Below are 15219 nucleotides of genomic sequence, written 5' to 3'. Positions count from 1 at the left end.
GAGATTGTATGGAATGTTTCTGTGGCACACACTACACACATTAGGTCTTGAACATTGTTACTGATTAGGTGACTCCCCTTGTGCTCTTCTTTAGTAAAATACCAGTTTATCATCTGGTAACAATTACTTCCAGCAGGATAGCATACCATGTCACAAGGAATGGATCATTCATGAATGTTTCCAGGCCTATGAGGGTGACTTGACCATACTTCATTGGCCTGCTTAATCAGCAGATTTCAATAATTGAGCATCTGTCAGTCAAGGTTGAATGAGCTGTTCATGACAGGCATGAGCCACTGTTCAATCTGAGGTGGCTGTGGGATGCAATCAAGTCTACCTGGGCTAGCATCCTTGTAAACATGTTCAGCATCTGATGGGGTCTGTGCCCCAATGGCCAACTGACTTGTGACAATTTACCTCCTACCTTTTTTTTTTCTATTTAACTCTCACTTTCATCCAAAAATAATTCTGTTCATTTTGCAGTAAATTACAGCACTTTTCCAAGGAATTTTTTTGTCACAGTTTCATTTATAAAAAACTGAATACAATAAAAATGCTCTACAAAAGTTTCTCTATAAAAATTGAATAGGGTAAAAATGCTCTACAATGTTGGCAATATCTTGTATACTACCAACTTTTTAGAGCAATTTCCCTAACCCATTGTTGGTCATGTAAACATAATTAATATGGGATTAATTATAATACGGTTAATGTTTACAAAATTCTAAACAATAAATGATGTTCTCATTAGATTAGCACTTACTTTATTAAAAAAGTCTGAAGGCACTTCAGAGAAGCGTGTTTGCTATTAACATCCTTCTGTAACACATCAGCCAATTGTAGAAGAATTCCATTTGCACCAACAAGTACTTCCCAAAACTAAAATACAAATTTATCAATGTCTGATTTCATTACTAATCTAAATAAATATATACATTAAAAATATATTTATATTACAACATAATGAGTTAAAAGGTAAAAAAAAAAAAATTTTCAACAAAATAATGTGTGGTACACATACAGGTGGGATTACTATCTGGGACAATGATATGCAGAATTACAAACAACTAGGACTCCTAGTACTATCCAGTCAGTTTGGCTCCCTCTAAAATTAGGACTTTAGAATAAAATAAACTTTTAGAAGAGTTGTTATTCTTTTATTTCAGTTATTATATTAAGCAAGTTAACTGTCGTTAAGAATGGCTGGACTACTGCAACATCTGGATCACAAATGACTTTAATTACTGTAACTTGCTGTGTGTAATGCTTATTTAGTGAATTTAGTAAATGTACAGGGTGGTCACAAAGTCCCATTACCCCTATTTGAAATTGGAAAATACAAATCAATTGGCACTCCTATGACATAACATTTATTTATAGCAATAAAAAGAAAGAAATATAAAACAATGTTTAATAATCTAATGCATCAGTATGTTCTCCATCATTTTCAAAACAAATGGTGGTTTTATGTATTGATTTCATTGGATAATTTGCCGACAAATTCTGTGGGAATCCTTCAGATCATTTGGGGAGTGCAGTATTTGAAAGTGAATCTTACAGCTTCTTTGAGCTCATCAGTGGTATTATAACATTGTTGTGCAACAATATCCTTTATGAATTCCCATAATGAATTGTCATAATTATGTTGATAGGTCAGGGCTCTGAAGTGGCCATTCAAGGAGAGCTGGCAACAAGTGATCTAACTGGAGCGCCAGCACAATAATGTGCTGGTGCTCCAGTTCCTTAACATATTCAGGGATGTCATGATTAACCATACCATAAAAAAAAAAGTAAGATCTGAAAACTATTTGCTATCCGTGCTAGCCCATATCATGCCGTGAAGAGGGGGTTGTGTTCTAATTCCTCATAAAAGTGAGGGTTTTTCCTCTAACCAAATCACTACATTTCTTGACCGACAACTCTGATATATGGCACATTCATCGCTAAAAATTACTTTACCGTGCTTTGGAATTGTGTTCAAAATTTGAAGTAATCTGGAACATGCCTCCTTACTTTGAATTAAGTCACTGTCAGATAATTCTTGAACAAACATAGGATGAGGTGGATGCAATTTTAAGTCAATTTTCATATATTTTTGCATTGTTGTTTGAAGATTTCAAGTTCCAATGCTCTTTTACAGGTGATTTCATTGATGATCTCACAACAGATTCCTCAACTTGCCCCCTCTCTTGTTGAATGTCTGTTCCCCCCTCTTGTTGAATGTCTACCACTTCTTGGTTTATCCTTTACACTTCCTGTGCTAAAGAGTTTCTTCTCCCACCACAAAAGTATTTGTTTTGATGGAGATTTTGTCGAAATCGCCTCACAACTTTTTCACTGTCTTTTTAGTTCTTCCCCTGTCATGCACCCAACAATTGACAATAATATGTTCTTCAATAGTGTAATTACTCTGTTCAGCAATTCTTAAATCTGAAAATATAAAATATCAAATACTAGCTGATTAGAAAATAAAATAAAAATATTTAATCTTAGATGAATATATATAGTACATTTGATATTGGCTAATTATATATACGGAGTAACAGGATGTTGGCCACCATGTACATTATTTTGTTAATATACATTATTTAGTCAATGTATCATGAATGTATATATAGTAGACAAAAAAGGAAAGGACTTACCTTTGTATTGAACTATTCCTCATTTTGTATTGTGCTACGCACTGCTGCTCCTTCCCACCTGGCTACGGAGGCGCCCTTCAAATACTACTTTATTAGCTATATGGTTTTGTAAATCTTTGTGTATTACTGAAAATAATTCACTTTTTTTTTTTGTATGATTACCTCCGTTTCTCTATAATAATGTTATATTAATGTAGAAGAAACTAGTTTTTAATTTCACTACACCTCCAGTGATGTACTGCTAACAGAAATATAAAATTCAACAACAGAGAATAAGTTTGATGAAATTTAGAATTAACAGGGAAGTAAGGTCAAGCTGAAATTAACAGGGAAGTAAGGTCAAGCTGAAATTAACAGGGAAGTAAGGTCAAGCTGAAATTAACAGGGAAGTAAGATCAACCTGACAGCAGTTCTGTTATATTGCTTTTGGAAAAAATAAAACTTTTGGGACTCTCTATAAATAAGAAAATATTAAAATAGCTGCAGTTTAAAGTAGTATAACTGATGAAGGCAGACCAAGGACAAGCACATATTTTTCTGCTGTGTTAAAGGAACTGTGATGCCATTTGATTTTGCTCAACTTCAGTGGACAGAAAAAATACCACTGATTTCTTTGACTAACAAAGGAATGCTTGTTTATGCAGCTTCTCTGTAAAACTAATGTATTCATCTTTTCTATTTTGAATTTTAGAATGGTGACTGCCCAGCACATATTTATAAGCTAACAATAATACAAACTTTAAGTAAAATATCATTTTTCTATTCAAGTAGTAAGCAAGATCCACACCTTGAGGTAGCTAAGAACCTGCATCCAATAAAGACTGTACCATAGGGAATGCAGTGTTGGAGCATACCCTTATGGTTCTCATTTCTGCCTGCAAGTTCCCTTTGGGGCTGAAATGTCAGGCACGCGGGTGTAAAAGCACACAAGCTTTGGGTGGACTGTGGTTCAAGCCTGTGCGACTAATAAATACAGTTAATGACTGCGTTCATTGTCAAAATAATTAATGTAAACTCCTCTGACTTAGTAGTGGCGCATCCATAGCCAGGTTGGAAGGAGCAGCAGTGCGTAGCACACGCTTCTTGATTAGACCGGGGTTCGAGCCCGTCACCACCAAATATGGAGCATGCGCAAAGGTCAGGGAATGACCGCCGCCCAAGCAATTGGCTTTAGCTGCTAACGCTCCAAATAACAACAATCAACAATCAATCTGACTTAGTAGTTGTGCTAGTATATAAACAAGAGCATATTTTTGGCAGCAAAAGGAATCTGTAATAAAAATATCCTGCACTTTGTGAAAGAGAGGATAAGCATCTGAATGGTGAGTGTGATTTTTTAGTGAATCCTTCTAAAAGGCATAGGCAAGTTCACAGATAGCTTCAGGGCTCAACCCATTGAGGGCTTCTAATGAAACCCTCAAATTAATTTCTATTGAAACTTGCTTATATATTAATAATTAGATTACAGTTGTCTTATACAGATAATTTTAAACCATTTGATTTTAAGATGGCTTCTTCCAGAATCTATTCATAAAAAAAAAAAAAAAAAGGAAAGTATCAGTTGTTGAAAGCTATTTTTGTAAGTAATTTCATTCATTTTTCCACAAGACAACCTAGTATATATAGTTTCCAGTTATACGATGTTTACATAAAAATTAAATATAAACTGTGCTTACATTTTCCAATTTCCCCATATTCTCATATAATACAGATGACAAGGCACAAAGAACATCAGTCAATACCCACGTTCCACATGACTGGACAGCCTGAATAATAAAATTCACGAGAGGCACCAAAGCATTTGAATCTAAGGATATCTAGCATAAAAAAGAAAACAGAAATATATTATGTATAAATAATCAATGAAGAATAATTAAAATAAATTGGAAAAAATTATTTTCAACAATTACAAAAACAAACTAGATCTCTATTTCTTGTATGTGTGTGTGTGTATATATATATATATATATATTTGAATTTAAACTACACATTAACTAATTACTTCTTCATCTCATATGCCATAAGGTGGGTTGAGTCTCCTCCAACACTCTCTCTCTCTGTCATCTGCCAAGCAAAATAGCTCTTTGAATGTAGTGAGCTCAGGATACCTCTTAAAGTTTTCTAGTCAAGTTTTCCTTGGTCATTCTCTTCTTTTACCTTCTATTCTCTCTCTCTCTCTCTCTCTCTATGACAGGAGAAGGCTTGATAGACCATCCTGCATACATGTCCAAACCATTGCAATTGTTTTTTTTTTTTTTTATAACTCTGATAACGGATGCTTTATAGTTCAGAGAATCCATTTTCTTTTTAGTAGTTCTTATTTTCTTTCATTGTGTCATTAGTTTTCTTCTATGTCCAGCAAGTTCTGTTTATTGCTCTGAAAAGTTTTGAAGACTGAAATTAGAGGAGAGGGCAGTATAACTAATCTGTGGAGTTTTAGTCTCAGTTCTTTGATGTTCTGTCACTTTTCTTGATTTTTGACAGTTCATTGCCAGCCAGCCAACCCTGTTTAATTCTGCCTTTGACTGATTTCATATAGTAAATGTTTTGTGTTATTACAAGTTCCTAGGTAAGTTATTTATTTATTTATTTTTATTTTTATTTTTTTTTGGTTTTTAGGAGCATTAGCAACTAAGGCCATATTGTTCCGGGGATGTGCGGTGGTCATTCCCTGACCTTTCCGCATCCTCCGTATTTGGTGGTCACGTCCTAGGTAAGTGAAGCTGTGTACTTGTTGTACTGTTTGGTTATTTACAGATGGATATTTTCCTGGTTTTCAGTTATTTTTGTGGGCTTAGTTTTATTGAAGTTCATGTGCAGGTTGTATTTGGTGCATTTTGAGCTCATGCTATTTAAGGATTTTTCTAGATCAGTCAGGGTTGTCCTCCACAACTACTATATTATATGAATATATCATGTGTTTATGTTGGTTCTATTGCTTGTTATTCCAGGCAACTCCTTTATTCCTTCTTTGAATATCTTCCTAGGAAGACATTGAAAAGGAGGGGTACCCCCGCATTGCACCTTTTTTGATGGAGATTTAGATTCAACATTCCCCAGCTTTACTAATGCATTAGTATCCTATAGTATTCAGTTAGAAAGTTTAGAAAATTGGGGCCAATACCATTATCTGCTAAGGTCTTTATTAAACGAGTTCAGTTCAGGGAGTCAAAGGCCTGTTTGTATTCTATGAAGCAGTAACACAGGTCTCTGCTTATGTCCCAAGATAGGTCCGCCAACCTGAGGAGTGTGAAGAAAGGGCACATCAATTGTGCCCTTTCTGTTCTGAATCCCATCTGTTCTTTTTCCATGATCTCTTGTTGTTGATGTTTGGGGTTTAATGGTGCAAGAGCAGCTTCGGCTATATTGCGCCTGTTCAAGTTTTGTTATTTCCCATTATACTGTTACTGATTTGACATATTAGATATGATTGGTTAAGTTTATTAAACTGAGGTATGAAAAGAGTTCACTGATGTTTGATTTTTCTCCCATAATGAGCTCAAGGCTTAATGGCTCATTTGAAGGCTGATTGGCGGGCAATTTGGTATGGTGGACATTCTATGATGATGTGCTTCCCTGTTAGTGTGGTCAGACACTGAGAGCATTGTGGAGGATCGTCTTTTGTTAGAAGGTAAGAGTGTGTTAAATGTGTGTGGCCGATGCGAAGCCGAGCGAGAATAACCTCTTCGTGTCTGTTTGACTGAAAACTTGACTTCCAGGATTTCTGCTGCTGTTTGATTTGGTATAATTTATTGTTTGTTTGAGATTTCCAGGTCTGCATCCATATATTTTCAGAGGCTTTTCAATTGACATTTTTAAAGTCATTGAGCGGAATTTTATGCAAGTGAGGGTTTTCATTTGACGGATGTTTTGCAGCATCATCCGCATGTTCATTGCCGAGTATTCCAGAATGTCCAGGAATCCAAGTGAATCTGACTCTTTGTTTTTTTTTCCTAAGGTGTGATAAAGAGGAAAGAATTTTTCTTACATACGGATGAGATGGATGATCTTCTGTCTGTAAAACATATATTGCACTAAATGAGTCTGTGAAAAATGATAATTTTTACGAGGGAAGTTTTGGCAATGTGATCTCGGGCGAGACTTATTGCAAACAATTCAGCACTAAAGATACTGCACTCTATTGGAAGAGACTGTGAAATTATGCTGTTTGGCAGTACGACTGCAGCACCAACGTGTGCATCCGTCTTGGATCCATCAGTGTACAGATGAGAATAGTGAGAGAATTGCGTTACATAAAAGGAATGTAGCTGTTTTATATGTTGATTTGGGATATTGTTCTGTTTCCATTTTATAAGGGCCATGTCACAGTCAACTGAACTGATTTCCCATGGTGGGAGGGATGTGGGGGTATCTTGGTAGATTTTATCCATACTTAAATTCAATTGTGAGAGTATTTCTTTTAGTCAGGTGCCTGCAGGTTTGCATGTGTTAGGTTTGCTCGCATATAAGGTTTCCCATTTCGGTTTATACAGATATTGCCATGTTGTATGTCCAGGAAGGCTTTGAACTTTCGCAGCATAGTTCATAAGAAGAACTTGTCTATGAAGACTGAGTGGGAGTTCATGGATCTCTGTGTATAGACTATACACAGGTGAGGTACGGAAGGCTCCTGAAACAACACGTAATGCACTGTGATGAATTGGATCTAACTAATTCAACACACTTTTCCTAGCTGAGGAGTAAATGGGGGAACTATAATCTAATTTAGATCTTATCATTGAACGATAAATGTGCAAAAGTGAAAAATGATCAGCTCTCCATGTCATGGCTGATACAGCTCGTAGAATGTATAATTTCTTTAAGCACATTGTACATAGATATTTTATGTGTTCTAGGAAATTTTATTTGTGATCCATGATTAGTCCTAGTGGTCAGATACTCTGTTTGAGTGGAATTTGTTGATTGCTTATTCTTAGTTCTGGATCAGGATGCATCTTTCGTTTTCTGCAGAAGTGTATTGCCACTGTCTTTTGTACTGAGATTTGATATCCATTATAGATGGACCAGGACTCTATTTTGTTAATAGCACATTGAAGCTGCCTCTCGATTGTCCGCATATTCTGTGAGTGACGTGCTATTGTGAGGTCGTCGGCGTATAGGTAGGTTTCAACTGTTGCTGGAATAACTTCTGTTTTGGGTTCATTTTGATAGCGAAAAGGGTTGAACTGAGGACTGAACCCGAGAGACAGAATATGATGGTAGCGGACTTGAAAAGTTCTTTTAGTCATGAAATTCTGAAGGAACTTCAGTAGATGGCCTCGAAGTCCTAATTTGTGCAATTCATGAAGGATACCATATGTCCAGGTAGTATCGAATGCCTTTTCAATATCAAGGCATATCATTACAGGGTGTTCGTTTCAGAGAAAGGCATTGTGAATATTTGATTCAGCTTTTGTCATTATGTCTATTGTTGATCTATTTTTCGGAAAACCGTATTGGCTAGGACTAAGGAGGTTATGGAAGTCAAGAAACCATGTTAACCGATCATTCACCATTTTTTCTAAAATTTTACTTAGACAGCTAGTGAGGGCAATGGGGCGATAATTATATGGGTTTGAATGGTCCTTCCCATGTTTTGGAAAGCCCAGTACAAACGAATGTTTCCAAGAGTCTGAATATGTATTCTCAAGGTATATCCTATTATATAGCAGTAAGAGCATGCATAAAGAATTTTTAGTGAGGTGTTTAATCATTTGATAGTGGATTCCATCCGGACCTGCTGCACTTTCCTTAGATTTGGCTAGGGCTTTATGCAATTCATTTACAGTAAAGGGTTGGTTGTATGAAATCTCATGAGCTACATGGAAATTAATTTTGTATTTTTCGATTTGAGCTTTATATGTTTGAAAGATTGGTCTGTATGACGTTGTTGCTGACAATTCCTCAAATGTTTCTCCTAGTAGATTTGCAATTTTTTCTGGTTCAGTTATGTCATGACCTTTCCAGCTTATGATCGGTTTAGGGACGGTTGTATATCTACCTGAAATTTGTCTAATTTTATTCCAGATTATTCTGCTGTCCGTATTTCTATTAATTTTGCTTGCAAAAGATATCCAGGACTTTTTCTGAGATTTCCGGCGTATATAACATGCTTTTGCTCTGGCTTTCTTATATTTTATGAGATTAGTGGTGGTGGGATACTTTCTGAATTGATTCCAAGCCTTATTTTTTTCTTTCTTTGCTTCCAAGCATTCTTCATTCCACCACTGCTTGTAATGTTTATGGAACTGGTTAGCTGTCTTTAGTATTGCAATGTTTGCTGCAGAAATTATTTGATTTGTGATATGAGTAACAGCATTATTGATATCAAAATGTCTTATGATTTTCTCATCTAAAGAAGCAGCACATTGGTATTTTTCCCAGTTTGCTTTACAAAATTTCCATTTTATACCTCTTATAGGTTGCGGTACATCATTTGCTAGTAGGTGACAAACAACTGGGTAATGATCACTGCTATAGGGATCATCGGAAACAGACCAGTCAAGGAGAGGAAAGAGAGCTGGGGAACAGATGGTGAGATCAATTGCAGAGGTAGTCCCTGTTGGTAAATGGACATGGGTGTGAGTACCTGTGTTTAAGAGTGTTAAGTTCCTATTATCTATAAGTTTTTCAATCATCTGTCCTCTTTTGTCTTTATGAAGTGATCCCCAGATGATATGATGCCCATTAAGGTCCCCCATCAAACAGAAAGGAGATGGTTATTGTTCACTTAAGTCCTCAAATTCTTGCAGTGTATATGCATGATTAGGTGGAAGGGTAGAGTGAAACCATAGTCAAGGTAATTCCAGTCACGATGCGTACCGCGACTGCTTCAAGGAGTGTTTGCAGCTGAATATGCTTGGATGGAATATTAGAGTCAACAAGAATGGCGACTCCTCCATGAGTTGTAATGGTTTTTCGATCTTGCCTATATATGTTGTAGTTCTTGATTGAAATACTTATGTGCGGAGTTAGGTTTGTTTATTGCAAACAGATACTTGCAGGGGCATATATGGAAATAAGATCTTTGATATCACTTAGATTACTTCGAATGCCACGACAATTCCTTTGTAGAAGTGTATGCATTATTTGGGCTTAGTACCTGCTTCAGATGACTTACGATGAGCTGCTTGTTTTAATCGATCTGTTTTGATATTTTTCTTTTCTAGGGAAGCTTGGTCGGCCACCACTGTCCATGTCATCATTTGCGTAAAGTTCCAGAACTGGTTCATCTTCTTGATCCTTTTCATCATTTCCATAGTGTCAGTATTTTTTTGTGTTTTTTTCAATAGGTTTGGTGGGATTTGTACTGCTTGTTGGTGTTGGATCTTCAGCATCTGATGAGATTACAATGGGTGTATTAATTGCCTGGTCAACTTTTGGTTTTGTTTGTAAAAGAAGATTACGTGCCCAATCCGCTATTCAGATGTTAGGTGGGACTGTGATGTCAGTCTGTGTTGCAATTACCTTTGTTTTCTGCACGGTAGTTGCTGCTGTTGCTGCTGCATATGATCTCACAGCTGGAAATAGCGGTATCTGCTTTTTGGCTTCTTGATATGTGATCTTATGTTCAGTTTTATATTTTTGAACTTTCTTTTCTCTTTTCCATATATTAGTCTCTGGAATAGGCAGGGTGGTCTCCTTTGCAGTTTGGGCAGCGAGGAGACTGTGTATTGCATTCTTTACAGTTATGTTCTTTTGAGCCACAAGTGGCACAAATGGCTTGTCCTCTGCATACTGTTTGGGAATGGCCATATTTTTGACACTTGAAGCATCTTATTGCATTGGGGATGTATGGCTTTACCTGGCAATTCAGGTACCCAGCTTTGATGATGGTAGAGTTGGAGTACTGAAAGTAAGTATGATAGTGCAGGTTGGAATGAAGTTTCCATCCTTTTTAATAAGGATTCTTTTGGCATGTATGACATTCTGGTTTTTTAGCTCTTGTACGATTTCTTCTTCAGAGCTGTTTAGGAAGTCCCATTCCACGATAACCCCGTTAGATGAATTTAAAGTGGCATGTGGAGTGACTTTGATGGGAATTCCTCCAAAAGATTTGGTTTCAAGAAGCTCAGAATGTCGATTATTTGTTGTTTCTATCAGTAGTCACCTGATTTCAAGCGGCGAACCATTTTTGGTGGACCAGCTATATGTTCTAGACACCTTTGTATAACAAAGGGAGAACGTTTACTAACTGGCTGGTCTGATAGGGAATGAAAAATTAGAAAGAGTGGAGAGATGGTTTGGGTCACACCTTTCTATTGTCATTTGGCAGTAGATGGATTAGGATCATCTTGCTGCCAATCATGATCAGTTTGATCTATAATTCCAGGAGAAGCCTGGTTTGTCAAGTCCATTGTTGCTCCTTTTAGCCCTGAAAGGATTATTTTTCCTTTCAGGTTTCCGGCCCCATCACGGGGAGGCAGGAGCAGTGCCACCTAGTGACCAAGTGGCTGGAAGATGTTTGTTAGTCAGAAAATGGATAAATATCCTAAAAAACAAAGGTCATTTTCCTTCTAGGGTTCTACTTAAAATCTGCTAAGTGAAGAACCACTTACAATGAACTGAGTATAAGAGAGTGGCTAGAAATGAAACAGAACAAAATAACTTGGAAGGATCACTTTATAATTCACTTCAGAAAAACTGCTTGGTCCCTATCACTTGGCACTAGGGGCCTCCACGATCTCTTTATATCATTTCTTTATTCCATTTTGTAGGATTCTAATAAATATTTTGTAGGCATGGTTGAAGAGACACACAGGTCAGTAGCTCAAGCACAATTGTCTATAGCCTTTCTCATAAAAGGGGAAAAGTATTCCTTTTCTCCATTCATCCGGTATTTCATTTTTTTCTAGGATAAGTTTGAAAAGTTGGTTAAAAAAGTTGACTGCTTGCTCACAAACAGTCAACAGCCCTGAGTGTAGTACCACACAGTTGATAAGTTACTCTGGGATTACTGCTACCTATATGCAGTACTTTGCATTTGTCAATGTTAAACTTCAACTGCCATTTTTCAGCCCACTGACCCAATTTTTCTAGATCTCATTGCAGTAGCTCACCCTGATTACTGTCATTAACCACCCTGCCAACCTTTGTGTTATCTGCAAACTCAGACATTAAGCCTGATAAACCTTCATCAATATCATTAATAAATATTGAAAACAATAATGGGCCCAGCACTGAACTCCACTGATAACATTAGTTATTGTTATTTTTGGTTTTTAGGAGCATTAGCAACTAAGGCCATATTGCTCCAGGGATATGCGATGGTCATTCCCTGACCTTTCCGCATCCTCCGTATTTGGTGGTCACGGACTCGAATCCCAGTCTAATCAAGAAGCGTGTACTATGCACTGCTGCTCCTGCCCACCTGGCTACGGAGGCGCCGATAACATTAGTTCCCAAAGAGCAGCGCCCATTGATAACCCTCTCTGTCTTCTTCCACCTAACCATCCCTTTATCCATTGCAGTAACTTGCCCTTAATGCCCCATTGCTCCAGTTTATACAACAGTAATCAATATTACTGATTAATTGTGGAAAAACAAGGCTTCCCAATATTATAGTGTAGGGTAAAACATAATTTTTGCATGAAAATATTTTTAATCATAAACCAACAATGATTAAAAACAACTCAAATGAAACACTGTACAAACTTTTATTAACATATCCTGCACTTCTGTTATCTTTATGACTAAAAATACAACAAACTGTTGCAGAAAAATAGGATACAGTATACTGTATCCTATTCAGTATCTAAAGATATAGAAAAAAATATGGGACAAAATTATAGACATATATAGGAAAATACAGGACAAATAAAGACAGAGTCACCCAGAAGACAAATACTTTAGTGTTTATCAAATGAATATCATATTGCACCAATTAAGATCAAAATTTGAAAATTGTAGGACATACAGGACATGCTTCAAATATATAAATAGTTTTTTTTTCATATTTTTGGCAGGAGCTTTGTAGCCATAAGAACCTTGAGGTTTTTTTTTTTTTTGTTTAGCTAACACAGAAAATTATAGAAAAGAAATAGTTTTAAGAGCTCTAATTGAATAGGTTCACTTATTTTTGTCTTTAGTCAAATATTTAAATAGTTATAACTTATCATATATATCCCACCATTACTACTAGAAATTTTGGTGGGAACTTTGAGACTGAGAATTCCATTATTGTAGAACATTATTTAACAAACTAAAAGTATCAAGTTAAAACATAAGTCCTAGTTATAAATACAGTTATAGCTAGAAACAAGATTGCTAAGAAGGGAACAGATGGGAAACAGAAAACGGTGGATGATATTTGGCTAGCTGGCTTGTCATGACTGTGGTCTGTTGGCTGATTTGAGCTCTCCTTTTTACAGCTCTTTAACTGTGTGATGATGAAGCATTTTTATGAGACAAATGTAGAGAATGCAGTGAACTTAAGATAAAGCTTGGCATAATAATGGACAAAATTTAGTCTGAGGAAGCAGATAGATGCTTTAGAAAGTATTAACTGAGGGCTCAGCAGATACAAGGTGTGATTAAATAGTTTAGGGTGGATCTCTTTCAAAGTAGCCTCCATGGCACTGTATACACTGATTTCAACATTTCTGCAACTTCTGGAAGCATTTCTGATAGGCTCCTTTCGCAATTTCTAATAGTGATATGTTCTGAATAATTTTCGGAGCCATCTGTGACCGTTCAAGGGAGCTTTAGGCTTGAGAGGGAAAAAAAAAAAAAAAAAACACTAGGAACTAAATATGATGAGTACGGTGGATTGGAGAATATGGTGATAGTGCTTCACAAAATACTCTTGACTAGAAAGCACTGAGTGTTCAGGGGCAATGTCATGATGCAAGTGCCAATTCACCAAAGCTCATTAACTTTGATATCATATATTTGAATTTTAGAAAGGCCTTTGATACTGTTGCACATGGGAGACTGCTGCACAAATTAGAGCAGTGTGACATTGGAGGCAAATTGCTGCTATGGATAAAGGGATGGTTGAGTGGGAGAAGACAGAGAGTGGTAATCAATGGACACTGCTCTTCGTGGACTAATGTTATTAGTGGAGTCCCTCAGGGTTCAATGTTGGGTCCATTGTTGTTTTCTGTATTTATAAATGATATTGATGATGGTATATCAGGCTTAAATGTCCAAGTTTGCAGACGATACAAAGGTTGGTAGGGTTGTTAATGACACTAATGACAGTACACTGCTGCAACAGGATCTAGAAAAGTTGAGCAGATGGGCTGAGAGGTGGCAAATGAAGTTTAACATTGACAAATGTAAAGTACTACATATGGGAAGCAGTAATCCCAGAGTAACATATCAACTCTGTGCTACCACACTGACAGTGGTAAAGAATGAAAAGGACCTGGGGGTAATTGTGCAGACAGATGTGAAGTTTTCTGAGCAGTGCAGACAGTCTGCAAGAGTAGCTCATGGTGTCTTGTCAATGATATAGAGGAATTTTTCTAGCAGGTGATTTTTTTTTTGATTTGGTAGTTGTTGGCGCATCGGCTTCTGTGGCCATATTGCACTTCCCAAGGTTTTTGCAGTACTTTGATCCAAGCCCGAGGCGGGAATCGAACCCGCGACCTTTGGGTTGCCGGGCAGGTACTTTACCCACTCGGCTAGCCCGGTCGGCTTTCTAGCAGGGATAAGGTGATTATCCCCTTGTATAAGGCAATGCTCAGGCCACACCTTGAGTACTGTATATAGGTCTGGAGACCTCATTTTAAGAGGGATGTAGAGCTGTTGGAACGAGTACAGAGAAGGGCAACAAGATTAGTGAACAGAACAAAGGGTTGCTCTTACGAATAAAGGCTTAAGTTTTGCAAATTACAGTGTCTGGAGACTAGGCACCTGTGAGATGATCTGATTGAGGTGTATAAAGCCTTGAATGGTTTGAGCATGCTCAATGCTGATGGGATTCTTCCTCTTGCTCAGAATAATCGCCTGAGAGGGCATAAATTCAAATTCAGGAAAGACGGTTGTCGGATAGATGTGCGGAAGTTTGCCTTTAGCCAGCGGGTGGTTGATTGCTGGAACAAACTTCCATCTGTCATTGTAGAAGTTGATAGCTTAAATAGATTCAAGGCAGAACTTGACAAACATTTGGAGCGAGGGGATGGGTGAAATAAGGGATTTTTTTTTGTTTTTTTTGGCTGATGCTATATAAGCTTGCTTTCTTGCATCATGTGCCCTTGCTAATGTTTAAAATCTTGTGTACAATTTTGCCCAAACATAATTGGAGGGATCTTATGATGAGAGCCTCTGGACTTGAGGAACTCTACAAGATTTATAGGGGAAGTTTTTCTCAACTTTTTCCTGCTCTAATTAATCTGGTAAAATGTATTTATTCCATAGAGATGGTTTTCAATTGGATAGAGGATGTGCAAGACTCGGCTAATTAAAGATTCAAGAAACTGCCAATGGGAGATATGGGATCCACTGGAAACCTGATCAGAGCTGTGCATCAAAGTTTCACTTGCCCTCCTCAATGGCATTTGAGAGATCTCAATATTATGCCTGCATGAGAAGAGACTCATTAACCAATGAAATCCTAAGTGGTTATAATGGA

General features: G+C 37.0%; 1 protein-coding gene across 1 annotated transcript in view; it reads right to left on the bottom strand.

Annotated features, from left to right (window-relative positions):
- Positions 1 to 15219, bottom strand: part of LOC150074936 (HEAT repeat-containing protein 6) — a 314697-nt gene that overhangs the window by 283093 nt on the left and 16385 nt on the right. Inside the window, exons 3-4 of the mRNA XM_090389386.1 lie at positions 4319 to 4459; positions 764 to 879 (exon numbers count right to left, since the gene is read on the bottom strand). Of these exons, the coding sequence (XP_090245512.1) occupies positions 764 to 879; positions 4319 to 4459 (257 nt within the window). The remainder of the gene's footprint in view (positions 1 to 763; positions 880 to 4318; positions 4460 to 15219) is intronic.

Source organism: Mastigoproctus giganteus, unplaced genomic scaffold (assembly GCF_048544385.1).
Source record: "Mastigoproctus giganteus isolate SK-2022 unplaced genomic scaffold, ASM4854438v1 scaffold_15, whole genome shotgun sequence".
Lineage (NCBI taxonomy): Eukaryota > Metazoa > Arthropoda > Arachnida > Uropygi > Thelyphonidae > Mastigoproctus > Mastigoproctus giganteus.
Note: the sequence above shows the minus strand (reverse complement) of the source record. Positions and strands in the feature narration are given on the sequence as shown.